Genomic DNA, 22,266 nt, shown 5'->3' on the forward strand with positions numbered 1-22,266 from the left:
CGTCCCAGAACCGCGCCTCGCCGTCGGAGCTCAGCAGGCAACGGAGCCCGACCCTCTGCACCCGGATACCCCTTAGCGCACCACCCGTACAAAGAGCGCAGCGCCGCCACGGCCCTACCCGCCCACCGCCCTGCCGGAAATGGCCGCGCCCTGCTGGGCGGAGCCGTCTCCTGACGCGGCTCCCCCGCTCCCATTGGCTAGCTGGCCGTTATCCCCTCTCCGTACTGGTCAGCGCCTCTACCTCCCTGTGTTGCGGTTGGCCGCGCTCGACGCCCTTCCCCTCTGCTGCTGTTAGTCCCTCCTCCTGGGCAGCCCGCGCCGCAGTGGGGCGATCGGGCGATGCGGTGACGTTGGTGCTTGTGGGGGCTGTCATTGGCGGCGGCAGGGTGACGGGCCATGTGGCGCGTGCTGCCGCGGGCCGTTACCGCCGGCCGCTACCGCCCAGACGCCGTCCCTCAGGGCCGTCGCTGCCGCCACCAGCCGCTGCCGTCCGCCGCCGGCCTGTGCGGGGGGAAGGCCTGGGCTGAGAGGTGAGGGGACGGGGGTGGGGAGAGGGGCAGCGGGGCAGCTGCGGAGGGAGCGGGCCCGGCGGGAGCGCACCCACGGCGGGCAGAGGCAGCCAGCGTGGGGTTTGGGGGTGTTTTGGAAGTGCCTGGGCAGGGGATCGTCCTTACTTCGTTCTTACTGATGGGGGGGGCGGGGGTACACATGCTGTCTGGCGCTATAAATGCAGGGTGCAGAACACGTAGAGGCCGTGGAGTCGGGCACGGTGGCATTTGTTCCGGGTGGAATTCGGAATTGGATTTCTTATGCTACCAGCCCATCAAAATGTGCCACTTGGCACGTCTGGCCTGGAGCAGCTGCTGCGTGGAGTTTCAGAGAAACAAAAGAGGAAATCTTCTAGGTACCTGCACATTGCATTGCAACATTTGGTATTGTGGATAGGAAGTTTCAGAACTCCATGTAAAACCCCCAAAATATAATACATGCACAATTTATGCCATATCGGAAAACCCAAAAACATACTTGGTGCACAGTTTACACCGTGTTGGAAAACCTAACCATTTGATTCTCTCTTACGCTCTGCCCAGAAATAACCTTATAGGTGATGTTATTATTACTGAATGGTTCTTCTTTTCGTTGTGTTTTTTTTCAGTAGAACGAGTGCTGCCATCACGATGCCTGAAGTAAACACAGATCACCTGGATGAGCAGCAGGTGCAGCTCTTGGCGGAGATGTGCATCCTTATCGATGAAAACGATAATAAGATTGGCGCGGATACCAAGAAAAACTGTCACTTGAATGAAAACATTGACAAAGGTACGGTTTGCGTACCTCCTAAATGAACCGTTGAGCGGATGGAATATTTTCAGAAGTGTAGTCGTGATTAAATTAAAGACTTAATCTCAGGTGGACGTTGGATCAAACCAGAGCAAGTTCTTCCCCACACCCCCCTCCTCCCTCAGCATGCGATATCTAATTTTAAAAATACTGCAATATGGAGTAACACACAGTTGGATGCACTAGCAAAGGGGAGAAATGTGTGATTGCAAATATAAACTGTATGTCTTGATAAATATTTTTGAATCACATTTTGATGATAAAATAGTATTATTTTCCCGTTACCGATACCTGATTCTATGCAGCTTTTTCTAAAGCGTAACACTTGCTTCTTTGCCGAGTTCTTTTCAAGTAGAAGAGACTTGAATTTTTTTTTTAAGTAGTTCACACAGAGTTCTACTTCAAATACTGCTAATAGGAAAGGTTTTTTTGTTGTTGTTGTCATTCTAATTGATTGTGGGGTTTATTTGGGGTTGGTCAGATTTGTGAATCTCTCACAGTAGTTTGTGACCTCCTTTTCCACACTCAGGGGAAGCATCTTCCTGAAGAGTGAGGAATAACAAACTCAAAAGTTGCAGAAAACAGCAATTTTAGTGTTTTTAAGGGATTTTGTATTTCTGCAATTCCTGAAGCTTCTTGAAATTCCATACAATTTTTTAGGACTTTCTGAGTCATCTCTTTTTGGTAGTAAATGTATGGATGCTGAGCCCTCCTTAGAAACTTGCTCAAATGCACATCTTCAGAATGGTGAAGTGACTGAGTTTAGTAGAACTCTTCTGTTGCATTGTTGTTCTTACACTCTTCTAATTGCATAATGTTATGCATAAGCTGACAGAGAAACCTTAATAATAACTCTGAGGTTTCTTATCAAATCATTGCTTTTTAATATGTATGAATTTTAAATTTAGGTTATCCAAAATGAGGGCAACTCTGTCTTCATATGTTTTTTTTCTCCTTTTAAATTGCTCTCTCTGTATATGTTTTTTTTGTTTTTAGGTTTACTGCACCGAGCTTTCAGTGTTTTCTTATTTAATACAGAAAATAAACTGTTGCTGCAGCAGAGGTCCAATGCAAAAATTACGTTTCCAGGTTAGTACTGAAATACATTGTATTTATAAAAATGCTTTGTTTAAATCAATATTTTTAAAATGTGGCAGTCTTAATTTTGCAGTGTGATTCATTCTGAGTTTTTAGAATTTCCTTCTTTGGAGAGGAGATGCTTTTAAGAGTTCGAGATGTACTTACCTTATGGGTGAAGTAAGATACTGGGAACTGTAGCTGATTGTTACGCATACTCTGGGGAAATGATTGTTCCCTGGCTTGTTTGGTCCTGTTTATGTAAGTGCAGAGTGTGCCTTGGTTACTTGCTCTGCCGCAAGACCTAGTGAGTGGAGTTGAAGCAATTGCTGTGGTAGCTGTGGAGCATGTTCTGATTGCGCTGGTGAAGACGCGTAGTTGACGGTAGCGGAGCCCTGCTGCTTGGAAGCAGTCGCGCTGTGTTTCAGTGAGATCTGCAGACCTTTATCTGTGTACATCTTAAATGCTTTTTTAGCTATAGAAAAAGTGAGACTGTGTGGTCAAAGTGCGTGCTCTTTGAAGGCTCCTGAACTATTAAATGCAAACGGAGAGGCATAAAAATAAGTGGAGTGAAAGAATAATAGCTTACATGAGACGTGTTTGAGGAAGCATAAAGCTGTCTGTTTCAGGATTTCAGTTGGAAAACAAATTCAAGTGTTTCTAACCCTCTTCAACTTGGGGAAGAAAGACCTTTTTTTTCCTTCCAAGGGAATCTTTAGGGATTTTTTTTCGCTTGACCACTAACTAATCAAAATGCTCAAGTGTAGTTTGTAGGTAATCTGACTCTCAAGATGCTTTTGAGGTAAGACTCTTAGGGATAAAAGGTTGGCCAATCACAGTTATTGTACATGACTGATAAGTAATTTTTAATACACTTGAAGCAGAGAGCATAGACTGTTCTTTAAACCTAAGTATAAACTGCTTATTTACTTCTACTTATTGTCAGCTGGTCTTGAAGCTCTGGGAATATTTTCAATAATCTGTTGCATATAAACTCCCAGAAGTCATTTTAATTAGTGTTTGCAGGATATAAGCTTTTTGAACTAGCTAAGTAGATGCGGTCTTGGGTATGAGAATGCGTGTGTTCATGTGTATTGAACACTAACGTGCAAAGTAGTGCTTGGTACAGACAAATCCTGCTGCAAAATATGGAAAGAAAAGAAGTGAAAATAATCCCCCTTCTTCTCTGACCCTTCTCTACAGAAGAGAAACAAAGGTGTGATGTCCTGCCTCCCCGAGGTTTTTTGGTTGGTTGGTTTGTTGTTTTGGGGTGTTTTTTTGCAATGCTTCATACATGTGAAAAATGTACTGATACAGACTTCTTGCAGATTGTTTTACCAACACTTGTTGCAGTCATCCTCTAAGCCACCCACTAGAACTGGAAGAGAATAATGCCATTGGTGTTCGGAGAGCGGCACAGAGACGACTGAAAGCGGAGTTGGGAATTCCCATGGAGCAGGTAAAGGAAGGAAGGAAGGAGAAACAGGAATTCTTGCCAGTGTTTGCCAATTTACAGACTAACTGCATCTGGCAGACAGAGTCAGCACTTTAGAGATGCAGAGAACTTAGTGAATTTGAGACTTCATCTGCATTCCAGAGTCTCAAAGCTGATATTGCTAAATGGTATTTTGGAATATTCCACTGCTCAAACTAAACGTGAGCCAAAGAGTAAAGCAGACAGTAATGAAGGGCTGCGTTGCTTCAGCTCTGACTATGGGTGCCTGTGTGTTTTCCAGCTGGGCAAGCTGTCCTGCTTGCCCTGGGGAAGGCAATGTGCCCCCCTTCCTCCGGGACAATGGCAGAGTGCTGTATGGCTGCTGCTCCTGGAGGGCATTGCTGGGAGCTGATGCCAGCATCCACATACAAGTCCCTCTGTAATCCTGAGTTTCCTATGGGAAGCAGGGTGGCCGGGGCGCTCGGTGTTTCTTCCGGAGTATTCACACAGCCCTGGTACCTTCCTTTCTGGTGGTGGTTTGGGAGCGCCCAGGGAGCAGGGTGAAGCTGGCTGAATTGCACTTGTGGTCAAAATCTCTTTCCACATTTTTGTAGCTAATGATGTTTGTGTGATGGGACACAGGATAAGCAATGTGCTGCTGGGAGACCCGATGGCTAGGTTGTCCCCAGAATTAATTACCTGGTGAGCCACTGGCGCAGATCCCTGGTAGATGAGGGTGTGGTCTGTCAGTTCGCAGTTCTGGCCTTGGCTTCAAGTAGCTGTCGAGTCTTTTCCTTGGGAGGTAGGGGGCGAGAGTTTGCGTTCATCGGCGCTTCAGTAAGTGTGGGTTAAGGTCTGGTAAACATTATTTAAAAACTATAGGAGAAATCCACTCACAGTATTACAGGGTGAGTCTGACTAGAGAAATGTTTTGGTTGTAGGTAACTCCAGAAGAAATCTCCTATCTGACGCGAATCCACTACAAGGCAAAGTCTGATGGGATCTGGGGTGAACACGAGATAGACTACATCTTGTTTGTACGGAAGGACGTAACGCTGAATCCCGATCCTAATGAGATCCAGAGCTACTGCTACGTGACACAGAAAGAACTGAAACAGCTCTTGGACAAAGCCTCCAAGAATGAAGTTAAGATTACTCCATGGTTTAAACTAATTGCAGAGACCTTTCTTTTTAAGTGGTGGGATAACTTACCTAACTTGAACAAATTTGTTGATCATGAAAAAATACACAGAATGTAAAAAGCTGGGGTAAAAGATGGTGAAGGCTAGCAGTGATGTGCCGTCTCGGTAACTCATGACTATTGAGTCCAGAACAGTGATCCACCTGGAGTGTGTTTTACAAGTAACTTTATACACAGATGGTTATAACCAGTGTTTTTTTCTCTCCTCCCCCCAGCCATGTTCCTCCTGGGCAAGTTAAGCTTAATCTCATGTAAAAATGGTTAAAGGTAACATTAGAAACCCCTTGGGTTCATCTTTTTCCATTGCCTGGTGTGGTATGAAAGGTCCTCAGCCCCTGTGTGCCCAGCTGCTGTTAGGTCCTCGCGCAAGGGCAGGGGCTGCAGAGGCGGGTGGAGCTGGTGCCTTCCCAACTGTGCGTGACGATGCCTTCCAAATTAGTGATTGCAAAAGAGCTTGAGTTTTGCATTGGTGTTGAGAAGACTAGTTGCCTGAAGAAAAAGCAATTAATTCAAAGTAATTGGGATTATTTTAATTGCAGAAAGCAGATCTCTTCAGCTACTGTACTCTATAATTAACCAAACACATAAAAGCTTAAGTAATTGGATTGTCTGCGTGGACTGAGTTTCGTTTTGAAGTGCTGCAATACGTGTCATGGCTTTAGATAATAAACACTGGGGGGGTTGGTTTGGGGTTTTTTCCACCAACCTTTTCTGGTTAGTCGATGGCCGAGTACTGGACTTCTCTTAAAAAGAAATAAAGGGGGGTTAATTACACCAAATGTAAACATAGCCTGTGTTTGGAGAAGGCACATGCATTCAGTGACTGGCTCCATCTTCCAGAAAACAAAAGGCCTCTCGATACAAGCTTTTTTCTTTTTCCTGCAACATCTACTGTAAAAGTCATTCCCAGAAAATTCGAACCCCTTGAAGTCCAAACTTCAAGATTGACAATTTGTAGGCTTACAGCAGGTCGTAATTTCAGTAATCAGAAATGGTACCAGAGGGCAAGAGCTAATCCTTTTTGATCCTGCGGTCAATTGCTAGTAACAGGAGTAAAATGGAAGGCTTTTTTTTAGTAATACAAATAATCAAGGGTATCTCAATTTGAATTAAACATTTTTGTGTTTGGTTGATTATTTTTTTTTCCCCAAAAAAGCTCAGTTATGTTTTGGGTTTTTTTCTGTTAAGAAATCTATATTGAGTAACCTGCTAACTTCTCCCAGAGGCATCTCAATGAAATAGGATGTTGTTCGTGCCACTTCTCTGTGCATGTAAAACATGGTTTTTCACTAGTCTGTGTCTGGTTTTGCGGTGAAACTACATTTTTCCAATGGTTGTTTGTCTTTTACACCCCAGTTGTGGCTGCAGCACTGAAGCCTCCCTGTGCCAGCATCTCCAGTGGCTCAACGCTTAGAGGTTAGAGCCGAGTTTGTTGTGTGTTGCCCTGAATTGATGTGTTGTCTCGAAGCAAACAGTAGTGGGGAGGGAGCAGGAACGCAGTGTTAACAGCTCTCCTGAATTCAGTGCCATCAGCCACACCGCCTAAGTAATATATTAGAGGACTTTTCAAGTACTTAAAATACTTTTTAAATTAAAGATTATCTTAAAAGATTATTATTAAAATACCTAACATAAAACCTTGGACTATTGTTTTCTTTCCAGACATTTAGCCCCATGAGAATATTCTGTCATCACTACACTACAAACAGGAGCGTGCCCATGACATGCCACTGAAGCAGTGGGATGGGGGGAGCGGGGGATGAATTTATTTTAACCAAGTTCTGCTTTTCTAGTTGAAGAGGCCAGCTTGCAGCAACAGCTGACAAAGCATAACCTGAAGTAGAAGTAAAGCGCATAAGGAAGACGAGAGCTGTTTTGCTAAGCAGTTCTTCAAAATCCCTTACAAGTTTTGACATTAATTTTTTTCTTGACGTTGAACTTCTTCGCAGCGTTACAGTATGTTTTTAATACCAAACTTACTACACAAAGCATGAGGGAAGCAAAATGCATTTACGCATAATGCTCCAATATGCTAAAGCTGACATCTGCACACTCTTCTTACCCCGTTGTACTTAAAAAATAGTAATTTAAAGATTCTTGCCTCTTACCTTTTTGGGTTTTTGTTTATTTTTTTAACATGCATATTACATTGGATTCCCGTTTAATCTTTAAAACTGCATTTTAAGTGTATTGTTCAGGCAACACATAATTTTACTAACCTCTAGGTAATTCCTACCTTGTTCTTGACCAACTAGCGACAAAAAAATAGAGTATTTCACATTTGATTATATATTTTGCCTTGAATAGATAGAGAAATTTTGTCTGTCAGCTTCTGAAGGGAAAATGTCTTCCTAAGCAGAGGATGACAGTACCATAATTGACATGCGCTCAGGACAAAACTTCAGTCTGATCCTCATAGCTGAAATATTATTCTGAAATATTAGAAGTTGTAAATTGTAACGTTCCCTGCCCACGCTGTTGTAGGTTATTACAGGTGGCAGGTCAGTACTAGAACTGCAGTTATTCCTCCGGCTTCAGTCACCGTTTAGCTTAAGCGAGCTGGCAGTACTTCTGCCACTCATCCCAAACTGGCTCAGTGCACACACGCTACCTTTGCGCAGCACATGTCAGTCTCCGGTTACTCCCCCACCAACTTCAGCCTTTATCTACAACATAACATAAACTCATCACTTACATCAAAGAATTAACTTGCACACAGAAAACCAAACCTTCCTGGTGCAGTACCTCATGAAGCTGTGCATTTTTAATTCTGATGGTAGCCTCATGAAAAAATACTTCACATTTCTACATGTAACCTCATTTTAAATCTACTTTTACATAGAACTTCAAATGCTTTACTGCTACAGGAAAGTCAGCAGTAAGAAAACGGAATGAACAATTTTTTATGTCTATTTAGAAATGGTTTCTGCCACTGGTATCAACAAATTTCTCATGGTGTTACTTGGAACTGCAAGATCAAGGAATCAAAACTCTCCCTCTGAGCCTAACCACTAACACAAACCATGTACTTTTTATACCCTCCATGTGACTACAAAGGAAGACAGGACTAGAAATTAGTTTTAATAAACTTAGTTTTAATTCAGAAGACTGCTTATCTTCTCTGTGTTTTACCAGATTTTCTCTTTCCAGCCAGCAGATGCTTTGGCTTCAAGTCAAATATGTGTCTGTCCGACTCTCCTTTCCTGCCCAGGCGATTCATTTTCTTTTGAGCTTTCTTTGCCATAGTCTTGACCTTCTTCACCATCTATTTAAAAACAGACAGACAGACATGCAGAGTAATGTCCTCAGTAATTCAGGTAACTAGCTTTACCTTTTAAAAACCCACTAAGCTAGATGAGTTTAACAAGGACATTAACTGTCACCCAACATATGCCACCACCTGCAGCTCTGGAACAGTATCGCTGCAAGCGACAAGAATCCTCCGTAGTGGAACTCTTCTTTTTCCACTACACTAACAATATGATCCCGCTGTCCCTGGAATTCCTAACTTATTAACGGTGGAACTCCACAGTTTGTAGAACTCTTCCTTCAAACTTGCATTTAGAGACAAAAATTTAAAATGTACTTTCTTAGTTTGTATTATTATAACTTATTTTTAAGAATGAACTAGGCATTTTTGAAGTATAGAGAGTTCAAACGAACAGAAGACGAAGCTGCAAAGAGAAGAGAGATGAACTCCTAACATAACCAGCCTAGTAGGAAGCTTCCCAGAAGATGGTTAAGTACAATCATGCTGTTTTAATTGCTATACAGGTAAATAACTTCAACAAACCTTTTCATCACGAAGACCAGAAACATCCCGTGGTGTGCGAGAGGAGCTGCGACTGCGTGCCACAGATTTAGGGGTTTCAGACTCATCACGTTTACGTTTCCTCGTAGCACTACGGGACCTTCTCACATAATGTGCCTGAAATTCAAAATATCACTTTAATTATTAAAAACAGAAACAATCATCTCAGACATGCTCTATTTATAATTAGACTAATATGAAAAAACAGGAAGTGGACTGCTGTGATATATTATTTTCGTTATTCCACAGTAACATAAAGACTTTGTCAACCATTGTTCACTGCCTTTCTGCCCTGCAAAAATATTCAAATTCTGGTGAATATTAGCATATTCTTTTCACAATTATTAACTCCAGTTTTCTGATTTTTTTTCTGAGTAGATTCGTAAGTAATGGATAAAAAGACACAGACAATTAATGGACCGCAATACCAAAGCAATTTTGCAACAGCAAAAAAGCAATGAAGAAACCTACCCTGATTCATGTCCTCTCTACAGGAAAGCTCTGAAGAATTTCAGACATGAAGACTTACCATCCTACAGCATAACTATTAAATTCCTCCTCACCAAGATCGCTCCTAAGTCAATACGGCAAGTCAGCTCTGAGAAGCATAAATGCTTACTTCAGCTGTGTAGTGTTGACATTCCTTGTTTCCTAACTCCTTGTTTAGTTCAAGAATTTGAGGTCTCAAGACCTAGATAGCCATGATACTGCTGGATTTGCTGTACAAAATATTTGGCGGGTTTTTTTTGATTTCTGATAAAATGAAATGTCTCACGAAGGCAAATCTATGTTTGAAGTACTTTAGCTGCCTTACATCTAAAGACGCCAGTTGCCCTCAAAAACTTCAATTACAACTCACAGCATTAATGAACTGTAAAAAGATAAGCCTGATCTTTCATTATTACTATTTCTGACATAGTAGTGTGTCATCCAACAAAGCAGACTTGAAAACTAAATACATTTAGCCAAACACCGTTCTTGAATCCTATAAAAATTCAAAAAGATTTCTAATAGAAAACAGTGCATATATATGTGTGATTCTTGATAAGTTTTTCAGCCTACCCCAAACGTTTTGATCACGTCACTCAAAAATTCCAGTATTAACTGCCTCCATCTGCATTTCCTATTCTCTCTTTGAGATCCCATCTCTCTCTTGTGCCAACTGTAATACGCATTTCAATTGTGCTCAAAGAAATTCAACATGTCTTGAAACTGATCCCTTTTTGAATTGATCCCTGATCGTGTTTAACTAGCAAAAACTTACATCATCTTTATTAGTCATGTCGAGTCCAAGATCAGTCATTTCTTTCTCTAGCACCTTCCGCTGGACCTGTAAAAAGACAGTTAAGAAAACATCTTTCTTTCAAAAAACTATGGTTCAATCTTATTTTTTGTCTTCATATATATATACCACCATAAGCCCATTTATATTCACTACGTATTTATTCCTTTGGCACATCCCAGAAGCAGATAATGAAAGTCGTAACTTCACATTTCATTTATTGCAACTTAATTCTCTTCACCCTTAAATCCTTCTTCACAGGATTGCAATGTCCCAGCATTCCCTAAAGATCTTCCAAATAGTTTGTCTTTTTAGGGGGAAGGCAACAAAGAGAGGTATTTCAGTCAGAAATGTTTCCTTCTCCCAAAAGGCAGAAGCTTTGGGGAAGATAAGAAATACTGGGTGCAAAATCAACAAGATTCATTTTACAGAAACGTCTAGTTATCAGTTTGTTATTCTGCAGTCATCTTGGACTGTTCACAAGAGATTCTGATATTAGAAAGTGTTGATACCTAGCTTCCGAAAAGAAACATATATAATCTTTTCCAGCATAGGGAGGGCTCCATAATAAATTTTAAATCATTTTGATTTTAAGTATATAATTCGCCTAATTCTTTGCATTCAGAATAATAATAATAAAAAATTACGATGCGGCAACCCAATTAAACAAGCTGAATTGTATTCTCCAAAACTTTTTCTGCAATATGTATGGAATCTTCACTTGTGTGACACAAACCAGAAAGGGCTACTGTCACTCCTTTGGTTTAGCCTCTGTAACCAAGTAGTGACCAGGACTCCAAGGAGGACGGAAGGAGGCAAGTAACAAGGGAGAGGGCCAAACATGAGAAAAAGTGATCAGCTCCACTGCCCAACATGGCTATGTTTTCACAAAGTTATTACACATCAACAAGATTTTACTACAGAATATGTTCTACACTTGCCTTTTTAGCTGTTCTAGGCATCCTCGGACCTCGAGTATCTTTTTCCTTCGACTGCAGGATTTTCAGTTTCTTCTTTTCTCGGATCTGTTTTGCCAGCTGTCGGATTTCCATCATTTCTTCATCTTCACTTTCTGATTCACTGTCATATTCTCCAGCAGCTTCTCTCAGCTCTTCCTCTTTCTCTAATTCTTCCAGTTTCTTAGATTTTGAAGAGATGAAATAAAGAAAGATGCTCGTTAAATCCTTGACTTACAATCCTTGAAATTACATCTTTGCACGGCCCAGGGCTATGACAGCGTGCAGTCCCTTCAAAGGAACTACGTTACTCGATAATGACCCCTCCAGCCACACTTCACACAGCTGGTGATAGAGATTACTGTGAGCCTACGGGGGACATTGCTGTGCAGAGTGACTTGATCACGTCGCATTAGAGTTTGGCTGTATTTGTGTGACTGCCCCGAAGCTGCCCACTGTGTGAATGCAGATGTACTACACTGTGAACTGTGCTAGCTGTGCCGTTTCTGGAAACACACTCTAGAAAAAAACCTTCTCTTTCTACATTTAATATGAATCTGGAACACCAGCAATTCAGACAAACCCGACTGCAGAACCGGCAGGCTCCATAGCCTGCGCTCACTACTTCTCCTTAACAACCAGCAAGAAATTAAAGCAGTGCTCATTATTAAATAAAAATGTTATAAATTGAGAATTGAGTCCATTTCCATGCATCATACTCCACCAGACTCAAATTTGATGGGCGAATTTCAGGTTATTAATAATACATAAAGTTTGATAGCTACACTCCTTCTGGCTATAGTCAAAGTATGAAGAAATATAACTTCTCGTGCAAACCTCATATTTTAAGATGGAAAAGATAAGATCACCATCATTCTGACAAGGTAAAGTAATTTTCCATTCTTCTGAAATTCTGTCCTTGATCATTCAGAAAACAGTATCTTTTCCCATGGCAAGCGCAGACAATGTAAAAGAACTTGTTCTCATGACATACTGTTTTTAATCTACGAATATAGCAATTTACACTAAACAAACAAAGGGATAAAGAGGCAAGATAAGTGTAAAAAGAATGGAAAACTCACTCTCATTATATCCGGATCAATGTAGTCAAGTATATTATGACCTTCCCATATCTCCGGTATCTTATCATATTTTTCAGATGAATTCATTAAGTCCCAGTATTCTTAAAAATATAACAAAAGTTAATAAAGAGACAAAAATAATTTCAAAGAATGTTCAATGACAAAATACAACACTCGGACCCCAATACAAAAAAAACCCAACGTATCCCAAAGTGGCAATTTGATGGCATCTCTTGGCATATTCACAAATACTTCTGATCCCCTTCCTACTGCCAAATATTGTTCAATAACGACCCAGTGCCAAGCCATAAAAAACAAGAGATATCCAACTGAAACAAACACATGCAGTCTGTCTCACACTGACACTTTCTTAACAAAGACAGCATCAAGAATTAATGATATAGCACAGTATAAAACAAAAGGGAAAAATATTTGAATCATCAGATCACTCATTATATGTCTGTGACTCTAAAAGGGGAAACAACTGTGTGACATTATGAAAAAAGAAGCAGTCACTGAAGATCCCAGCTCTGGAACAGAAGTAAAGGATATGCAAGTATGCAATAAAATAGTGGCACTGGTACTTAGTTGAAAGGAGTCAGGTTTAGGTATTCTCCCTTAAGACTGAAATAGCCAACTTTACTGCTTAATAATAATAATGATGACTGTTATAGAATACTTACTCTGAAGATCCAAAATATAATCATCTCCCATTTCAAGTTCAAGATCTCTCTCCTGCAAAGACAGCCGTGACTTTATTTACCTTCTAATTTTAAAACTGTGTGTATTATAGCACATGTGAAAACTGTCTGCTGATTTCCCATTTAAGAGATGTCACTTACCAGTTTCCTCCTGGGTGTGTCTACTTCCATGCGTTTCTTACGTGCTACTACTCCCTCAGGTATAAAAGGCAGCCGCTCCTGAAATGAATGCAACAATCCACCACAATAAAGAAAGGGAAAAAATTCTTTTATAATGCTATAAATCACCATTGCAGAGTACTGGGAAGTACTGGGGAATACACTAAAAAGTGTAAACACATAGCCTACCTTGTTATCTCTTTTGGTTGGCATGGCCAAGTGTAATCTATTCAACACTTCATTCACTTTATTTCCTTTCATTTTGGTATCAACTCGATGAGCCAACAGTCTGTCACAGGCCTGAAAGGGCACATTACAACATTGGGTAAGGCATGAAGCCTTTCTGATACAAGAAATTACACAGTAGGCTTTCAACCCAAAATATCTAGCTTCATGTCATCTTCCGTCTAACCTCTTACCTCTCTAGCTCCCAAGAAAGCACTGAATTATTTTATATGAAACGAATCATGGGAAGATGCATATGATCCCCCCCCTTTTTTTTTTTTACAATGAGCTGACAATAAAAGAAAGCAACAGGAGTCAGAAAAAACTCACCAATTTTTTTTTAAATTATGATTTGTACTATACATAATTTTCCATTTGCACCCAAGTTTGCTGAGGCTCAATAGGCTATAAAGGATCACGTGCTTAAAGTTTATCATTATAATGGAGAGTTTAACAGGGATTAAGTTCATACAAAGGCAAAATGTTAGCTGTTCATTTGGAATGAAATTGAGAGGAAAGAGACCTACCTCTGTTTTAACTTGGATTACACCTTCTTCTGTTAGGGTACTTGTCTCTATTACAGAAAATCCTTCTGCTTCAAAAGTTTCAAATATTTTCTAAAATAGAAATGAATGACGTTCTGCCCATGTCTTAAAATACCAATACATGAAGAACAGAAATCTTAATCCAGTATCAATACATGCAAATTGTTACTATTTTATTAGAATGCGTTTCTAAAACGATGACAGAAACTTTAAAACTACAGTTCTATTTAATCTGTTTCTTCTTTTATAAGCAAATAAGTACTTTCTATAATGCACATATCAATGACCCATAAGGAAAAAAGAAAGGAGAAAAAAAAAGGAAAAAAAAGAGTGAGAGAAACACAAATTCTATGTGTCCTTCAACTTGTAGATACAAAAGAATTAGCCCTGCGTATACACAACGTGTTGCCCAGCGGGACCTTCCTACTGCAACTGTTCAGCAACACCTCTCAGTCTAGTGCTCACTGCTTCTGAACTCTTACTGAAATGGTTGTTGAGCAAAGCTGTCCAGTCTTACTTCCAATGACAGTAGCAATTGAAAGTTCTCACAGTGTCAGAGATTTCTGAAATCAGGAAGAACTTGCTTTCTGTTTCACATTTACGACATTTCTACGACCATGCAACCCGCCTTCTGGATGCAGGGAAAGCTGTGGACGTTGTCTATTTGGACTTTGGTAAGGCCTTTCACACCGTCCCCCACAGCATTCTCCTGGAGAAGCTGGCGAATCATGGCATAGACAAGTGTACTCTTTGCTGGGTAAAAAACTGGTTGGATGGCCATACCCAGAGAGTTGTGATTAATGGGGTGAAATCCGCTTGGCGGCCGGTCACCAGTGGTGTCCTTCAGGGCTCAGTTTTGGGGACGGTTTTGTTTAATATCTTTACCACTGATCTGGATGAGGGGAGTGAGTGCACCCTCAGTAAGTTTGCAGATGACACCAAACTAGGTGGGAGTGCTGATCTGCTTGAGGGCAGGATGGCTCTACAGAGGGACCTGGACAGGCTGGATCGATGGGCCAAGGCCAACTGTATGAGGTTTAATAAGGCCAAGTGCCGGGTCCTGCATTTCAGTCACAACAACCCCAAGCAACGCTACAGGCTTGGGGAAGAGTCGCTAGAAAGCTGCCCGGCAGAAAAGGACCTGGGGGTGCTGGTGGATGGACAGCTTAACATGAGCCAGCAGTGTGCCCAGGTGGCCAAGAAGGTGAACAGCATTCTGGCTTGTATCAGGAATAGCGTGGCCAGCAGGAGCAGGGAAGTGATGGTGCCTCTGTACTCGGCACTGGTGAGGCCTCACCTCGAGTGCTGTGTTCGGTTCTGGGCCCCTCTGTACAAGAGGGACATTGAGGTGCTGGAGCGTGTCCAGAGGAGAGCTACCAGGCTGGTGAGGGGTCTGGAGACCAGGTCATATGAGGAGAGGCTGAGGGAGCTGGGCATGTTTAGCTTGGAGAAGAGGAGGCTGAGGGGAGACCTCATTGCCCTCTACAACTACCTGAAAGGAGGTTGGAGAGAGGTGGGTGTTGGCCTCTTCTCCCAGGTGAAGAATGACAGGACCAGAGGAAATGGTCTGAAGTTGCATCAGGGGAGGTTTAGATTAGATATTAGGAAGAATTCCTTTACTGGAAGAGTGGTCAGGCACTGGAACAGCCTGCCCAGGGAGGTGGCTGAGTCACCATCCCTAGAGGTATTTAAGAAACGTCTAGATTTGGCACTTCAGGGCATGCTCTAGTGACAGAGACTGCAGGGGTTTGGGGTTTTTTTTGTGTGTGTATGGTTGGACTTGATGATCTCAAAGGTCCTTTCCAACCATGAAGATTCTATGATTCTATGATTCAGGCAAGGATACACATTAGACAGTACTGAAGAAAGACATGGGTCAAGACCTAGAAAAGCTACTTCCCATTACACTATGAAACAGATAAAGAAACGATCGTGTAAAAGTTTTTGCCCGATACAAATGATAGCTATCCATGACATTCACACATAATATTTCTGTCAATGTCAGAAGACAGAGAGAAAGGTGGGAGAAGCAGTCTAACCTGACTCTCTTCAGGAAGCTCTGCAATCCTCTTCACATCACATTTGTTTGCAACAATTATAAGTGGCTAATAAAAAGAAAAAAAAGAATCATAATTCAAGTTATCATGCCATAAAAACCTGGGTTTTATCAATAATGTAAAGCAAACCTACCTTGTTAGCAAACAATGGCTTAATATTTCTGAAGAGCTCTACTTGCTCTTCCAGGCTATGCCCACACTGCTCAGACACATCCATCACATAAAGCACAGCAGCACGAAGATGTGCAAGCGCAGTTATAGCCTGCATCTCGATGGTGTTCCTATCCTCCAAAGGATGATCCAAAATACCAGGAGTATCTACTACCTAAAATTAACATAATTAAGTCAGGCCTTATTACAGGATAATTGATACACTATTTCAGGACATGTGCTTGATTTCTGCTCAATATCATCTTTTTTAAGATACCAATATTCTTTCCTTTCAGTCATAAATAAAACTAAGCCAAACTGAGAATGTGAATATGGAGTAATGGCAGATGAATGAGGATTCGGAATAACCAACACTCCAATTTCGAAGAAGTAGGGAAGGCCCTGCCCCAACCTGGCCCAGAATTTGACAGAGATTAAAAGTGAGCTGGCAGTAATTCCATTTCCATTCTTCCCTCAGACTGAAAAGACATCCATACATGCACATTTTTAGAATAGATTTTGACTACTGCCCTCATTTGGCACACTGTACCTTGCACAGCAGCTCTCAGACATAGTGTGTCTCATCAAGACACAAAAATGCAACTCACATTGCAAAATGGCAAACCAGATTATAGCCAGTTAAATCTTTAAAGAAAATGCAAAATAATAACAGTTCTTACCTGCCAGCGCAGATACTTATAATCCATATGTCCCACAAAGAGAGATTTTGTGGTAAAGGCATAAGGCTGCACTTCTACATCTGCTCTCGTGACCTTAAAACGAGATTTATTCACACACATTTACTGAAAATTTACAGAAGTTGCAGTATATCATAATTATAATACACTTCCTTTGCTACAAAAAAAGCTTAAAAAATTATTATTCCGGCTTCTCTGCAGAATTTATCTATCAGAAAATATGTTAATGGGATAGAGGCTATTTTGGAAAATACGATTTCTAAGAGTGAAATCTATCGTAATTTTCCATTTAGTGGAATTTTCCATTTATCCCTCCAGGAATTCCATTCACAGAATCACAGAATGGTAGGGGTTGGAAGGGACCTCTGGAGATCATCTAGTCCAACCCCCTGTCAAAGCAGGGTCACCTAGAGCAGGTTGCACAGGAACGCGTCCAGGCAGGTTTTGAATGTCTCTAGAGATGGAGACTCCACCACCTCTCTGGGCAGCCTGTGCCAGTGCTCTGCCACCCTCAAAGTACAGAAGTTCCTCCTCATGTTTAGGTGGAACTTCCTATGTTCAAGTTTGTGCCCGTTACCTCTTGTCCTAAGCTGCCCTATGAGGATGCTGTGGGAGACCGTGTCGAACGCCTTGCTGAAGTCAAGGCAGACAACATCCACTGCCCTCTCCTCATTTATCCAGCCAGTCATTCCATCATAGAAGGCTACCAGATTAGTCATTCATTAGTCATTCAACTTCTACTCGCACATTTGAATTTGCTACTGCTCACATCAGACAGTGCCATAATTATATCAAATTGTTTAATGTTACCTTATTTTAATTAAATGGTATCTCAGTATTATTTAAAAAAAAAAAAATTTACATACCTTATTTATAAAGCTAGATTTTCCAACATTTGGGTAGCCACACAACAGAAGAGTTCGTGTATTGGGATCGATGGTTGGCAAACGAGACAAATGTTGTCGCACTGAAATGTTAAAAATATTTTAAAGTAATTTAAGTTCTACTGAAATGGAATAAAAATTCATATGCTGAATTGTTTATATACAAATTAATAATTATTTTGAAAATATAAATTCATTGATAATTTATGAAAACATATAATAGCTGGTAAAGTCACAAGTATGTACATACAACAAAAAAAGAAACTTAAGTATTTAGAAAATGAAGACCACTGTCTTTTAGCTAGAATGACCCCATCATATCAGGCAACATAACCTGAAGGAATAATAAGCCTGAAGTAAGGAGTAACATTTGGAAAATGTTTAGCACTATTTTTCAAATACATGTAAGTGAAAATAATGATAAATAAAAGCATGGCTGTGACTTTCAAGCAAAGAAAAACATTTTGCAACTGTTAGTAATATCATAAAATTTAAAGAATTTTCAAAGAGAAAACTATTTAGTTAAAAAATAAATTCTAAGTATTTGGGGATTTTGAAACTATTTCTGTTTCCTGTGTCTATACTCTGAATTAAACACGTTCTTCTAACTGTTATTAAGTGCAAGAATAAATTTTACATCCAATTCACACACCTTATTTTAGCCTATTTATAACACAAACCTTGTTCCAAATACTCCAAGCTTTGTTTCTGTCTTTTGATAATCGTGCACATTCGTCCCAGAGCAGCACGTTTCAGCTGTTTGCAGCGGTAAAGAGAATCACCATATTTCATCAGTCGCACATAGTCTTTAGCAACACTGCAGAGACAAGGAGTAAGAATTAGCCAACTATCAACCAGGCAGGTACAAAACTGAAGAAATTAATGTCCCTTACTTGTCAATTAGATTCTTGGCAATATTAATCTGTCCCAAAGCCAGCTTGTAGTGATCTTTGTCATAGAGAACATTCATCAAATCTGCATAAAAAGGATGAATATCCTAAAACAAAAGCAAAAAAATCAAATTAAGTCTAATATTTTCTTTAAGATGATTACTTCTTGGCAACTATGTAAGGTAATTTTTTTCTCCAGTACAGCAATACATGACGATACAAGCCAAACTGTTTTCATTACTACCTTACGTAAGAAAAATAATCTGCTTGGTCATTAAATGCATAAATCTTAGTTTGAATTTCTTCTGCAAACATGTCTTGGACTCATTCATATGGAGTTCCCATTTCATCTTTTGCCTTGTAAAATACTTCGTATTACAACTTTGAAGCCATTTTTTTAAAAAATAAGAAATTGCAAGAAGCCTGCAGAAGTAGTTTCTAAAAGCAAACCCATACTATACCAGAAACACAGCAACAATATTAATTCCTCTCTTTTTCTGAGTGCTACATTAAATTCTGTGTAAGACTGGATATGAAGGGTTTCTTTAACGCCCAAATAAATCCTTCTGATTTCCAAGGAAGCGGCATCTTCGATTCAAATCTTTTAAACAAAATATTTCAGCTACTTAACGCATTTATTTGCAGAAATTTCATCATGTGATGTTAAACAAAATACAGAAGGTATTTGTGGGAGTTCTGCAGTAATACTCATTGGATATGAAAATATCAGGAAAAAATATGGTCGCAGGTCAACAATTTAAGCATGAGCAGAGAACTGCCTACAAAAAAGCCCCACTGGACAAGTGGATCCAGCTGCAGTTGTTGGGAAGTTAAGACTATGCACTTTCCAACGCTAACCTTTATGGGGCCAAGAATGATGTTTATGTTGTCAAAGTAACTTCTGAAGTACTGAAAATGGGAAGCAATGTGATATATTTGGACATTTCTTACTTCCTGCAAGTATTTTCTAGGGAAGACTAACCACAAGCACAATTTACATACACAAAGAAGAAATAAGCAGACACAACATACTTAAGAAACCCCATACTTTCTTTGTCTTCATTCAACAGCAACTTCTGGCAAACACCTTGTAAAATTCATCCTTCAACGACCATACATGGACACAATTTAGACTTCCCTTCTTAGTAGGAACATACTATTTCTGCAGAACAAGTTTGCCTAAAATTACTCCCAGTAAAATCTACCTGGAATCAGTCAAAATCATCTACACGGTGAATCAGCAAGATGTTGCCCAGGACAAAATAAACTCCAATAAAACCAGTACACTGTTGAAGAAGTATTCCTCATGCTGTGGAAGCAAAGTTCCTTTAGATCAAATGACAAAACACTTACATCTAATTTGGGGAAATCTGTTAAGATCTGAGTGAGTCTATCATGGTAATTTTGTTGAGTATACTTGACTTTTCGCATGTAAAAATGCCGAATCCGATGGATTTGATAATGTTTATGAATGACAGTTGGAGTCTTCCGCTGAGTCTTTGACAATGTCAAATCTATGAAGTCCTGCAATCAAGGAAACATTATTAATTATACAAATTGTCAAGTTCTTCTAAAGCTATAAATTTTATTTTGGTGGAGCATGCAGATCAGTTAAGCATATCCACACCACATACGGTTTGCAGAGTATCTTTTACGATAAAACACCTGAACCACGGGTTCCTGCCTTCGGGTGGTAAGAAGCAGTTTGCACATTCTCTCTCCGATTTTCATTTAATTTCATTAACTAAGGGCTGGCCTCCCGCCCACCCCTACCTCAGCAGCGCCTCGGGAAGCGGCCCCGGCCCCACGGCGGCCCGGGGGGGGCCCGCAGGCCCGTCCTGCCGTACCCGGCGGGGAAGCACAGGAGGCCCAAACCCCGCGAACCATGCATTTAACTAAACTTTTTAGCCCGCAGCCACGAGGCTAAACACGACAAGGGAGGAATTTTTGTGGGGCCACCCCGACACCCCCGCTGAGGCGAAGAGCGGCCCCATCACCCCTCCTCAGGCGGCGGCGCCCCTCTCTGACAGGGCCCCCCTCTGACAAGGCCCCCCTCTGACAAGACCCCCCTCTGACAAGACCCCCCTGCCCTCGCCCTACATGGTACAGGCCGCCAGGCCCAGCAGCACTAGCCCAGGGCGAGTCCACGGGTCCCGCGGGGGGGAGGAAGAGAAGGCCGATGCCACACCGGCAGCGCGGAAGGGGGTGGGGGAGAGCGCTTTCCTCAGGCGAGGCCGGAGCCGCCGCGGGGCGGGAGGGCTCGCCCCGCGCTGAGGGGCGCTGAGGGGCGCTGAGGGACGCTGAGGGACGGGGAAGGGCGAGCGGCGCCTGTACCTTAGCGGAGGGCACCACCGTAATCTTCTTGAAGTTGTAGAGCGCCATGCCGGCCGCCCGAGCCCAGCCGCACGCCGCCGGAAGAGGGAGAAGGGCCGTTCCTCTCGCGAGAGCCCGGCGCTTCACGTCCCGGGGAGGCGGGGAGCCAGGCTGGGGCTGAGGGGCTGTGAGGAGGCCTACCACCTCCGGGCCGGCTCTGGGGCTGGGCAGACCCGCTCCCGCTCCCGCTCCGCTTGGGGCGTGAGCCCGGGGTGCTGCGCGGGCCATGTCGGGGCCGCGAGGGGGGTCGGAAGGGCCCTGCCGTGAGGAGCGACACATTGGATTTAGTTGGGGTTTTGCCAGAGAAAGACCAAACCGTGAGCAAGGGTTCACGCCATGGCCTGTTGTTATGACTTAGAGCAGTCACGTTTTGTGCCCTGTAGGACCGTGAAGGCAAAACATATCCTCAGCCTGTTCTGCTATGTGATTAAAGGCTAATTTCCATTGGCGCAAAGGAGCAGAGAACAAGGATGGGGAAGGCACCCCAATAACCTGATCAGGGTCCCCTGCCCCAGCTTGTCCCCGGGCTGTCACAGCAAGCAATATCAGCTCCGTGGCCCAGAAGTGGCACTGCCAGATGGATCACCAGGAGCCGCTCTCTGGATCACCCTGCAGACCAGGGGTTACTGCCTGGGGGGGTGGGGGACTCCCTGTGGGATGACGGGAAGAGCATCTTGGGATTGTGTAGGACATACCGGATGTTTAGAGAAAGGACCAGAGCTGGGGAAAGGGAGGGGTTAAAGTGGATAAGGGAGGAAAAAGTGTGGGAAAATGGAGAGAAAAGGGGATAAAAGAGGGCAGTAACATGTGAACAGGCTGGCCAGTACACTTGTACGCTGACCGTGGCCTGCACACCCAATCACCACGGTCTGTCCTGCCTTATTAAACTCCATTTCTAACCATTTTTGTGGTTGAGGGGCCTGTTTATTCTGTGCATGTGCATATGAAGCCAAGTGCCTGCTGCAGGAAAAGGGGCAATGCTTCACAGGAGCCGTGTGTCCGGGATGCCAGGAGCTGGAGGGACTGCAGTGCGTCCATACTGTTTGTCAGTTTATGTATATATGCACACATATGTGTGTGTGTATACAACTGGGAGACCAGGGGCTCCAGGGGCTGGCTGCTGGATAATGTGGGTGCCGAGGGTCTGTGTGGCTGGCCATGTCCACAAGTGTATCTGTGCTGTGCGCCTGTGTTCCCCCTGCGGATACGCACCTGGTCGACCTTCAGCTGGGCCTGGGGCCATGGAGCTGGAGCAGCCTCACCTCTGTCAGCCTACTAGATTCCCCTTTTTTTTTTTTTTTTTTTTTTTTTTTTTAAATAGTAGCCTTTGTTGGCTTGTCTCATGCTAAATTGTAAATTCTTTCAGATAAAAGCAAAGCCTGAGTGAATTCTGGAGCAG

The 22,266-nt window shown here is 42.2% G+C and overlaps 2 protein-coding genes across 3 annotated transcripts; one reads left to right on the top strand and one right to left on the bottom strand.

Annotated features, from left to right (window-relative positions):
* Window positions 1-292: 292 nt before the first annotated feature.
* Window positions 293-6,691, top strand: IDI1 (isopentenyl-diphosphate delta isomerase 1). 2 transcript variants are annotated; one of them, XM_054189950.1, is made up of 5 exons: window positions 293-530; window positions 1,157-1,320; window positions 2,338-2,430; window positions 3,747-3,877; window positions 4,795-6,691. In XM_054189950.1, the coding sequence occupies exons 1-5, from the start codon at window positions 397-399 to the stop codon at window positions 5,110-5,112; spliced, it is 840 nt and encodes a 279-aa protein (XP_054045925.1). In that variant the 5' UTR covers window positions 293-396; the 3' UTR covers window positions 5,113-6,691. The 2 variants fall into 2 exon arrangements, with proteins under 2 accessions (XP_054045925.1, XP_054045926.1); XM_054189951.1 differs by having other exon boundaries at window positions 1,160-1,320.
* Window positions 6,692-8,128: 1,437 nt separating this feature from the next.
* GTPBP4 (GTP binding protein 4) lies at window positions 8,129-20,949 on the bottom strand. Its single transcript, XM_054192758.1, has 17 exons — window positions 20,829-20,949; window positions 19,848-20,018; window positions 18,498-18,601; window positions 18,285-18,421; window positions 17,587-17,687; window positions 16,703-16,795; window positions 16,006-16,197; window positions 15,855-15,920; window positions 13,798-13,887; window positions 13,235-13,345; window positions 13,028-13,105; window positions 12,869-12,920; window positions 12,186-12,286; window positions 11,089-11,286; window positions 10,130-10,195; window positions 8,848-8,982; window positions 8,129-8,319 (listed from the first exon to the last, which is right to left on the bottom strand). The coding sequence occupies exons 1-17, from the start codon at window positions 20,874-20,876 to the stop codon at window positions 8,167-8,169; spliced, it is 1,896 nt and encodes a 631-aa protein (XP_054048733.1). The 5' UTR covers window positions 20,877-20,949; the 3' UTR covers window positions 8,129-8,166.
* Window positions 20,950-22,266: the final 1,317 nt, after the last annotated feature.

This window comes from Rissa tridactyla, chromosome 2 (genome assembly GCF_028500815.1).
Source record: "Rissa tridactyla isolate bRisTri1 chromosome 2, bRisTri1.patW.cur.20221130, whole genome shotgun sequence".
NCBI classification, from domain to species: domain Eukaryota; kingdom Metazoa; phylum Chordata; class Aves; order Charadriiformes; family Laridae; genus Rissa; species Rissa tridactyla.

Bases quoted from the DNA above. Each gene is read 5' to 3' on its own strand.
- IDI1 (XM_054189950.1), top strand. From the start codon at position 397: ATGTGGCGCGTGCTGCCGCGGGCCGTTACCGCCGGCCGCTACCGCCCA. The intron at 531-1,156 runs GTGAGGGGACGG...GTTTTTTTTCAG, and splicing joins GGGAAGGCCTGGGCTGAGAG to TAGAACGAGTGCTGCCATCA. The intron at 3,878-4,794 runs GTAAAGGAAGGA...TTTTGGTTGTAG, and splicing joins TGGGAATTCCCATGGAGCAG to GTAACTCCAGAAGAAATCTC.
- GTPBP4 (XM_054192758.1), bottom strand. From the start codon at position 20,876: ATGGCGCTCTACAACTTCAAGAAGATTACGGTGGTGCCCTCCGCTAAG. The intron at 20,019-20,828 runs GTACAGGCGCCG...CCTTGATTGCAG, and splicing joins CGGTGGTGCCCTCCGCTAAG to GACTTCATAGATTTGACATT. The intron at 16,198-16,702 runs GTAAGAACTGTT...TGTTAATTTTAG, and splicing joins ATAAGTATCTGCGCTGGCAG to GTAGTAGATACTCCTGGTAT.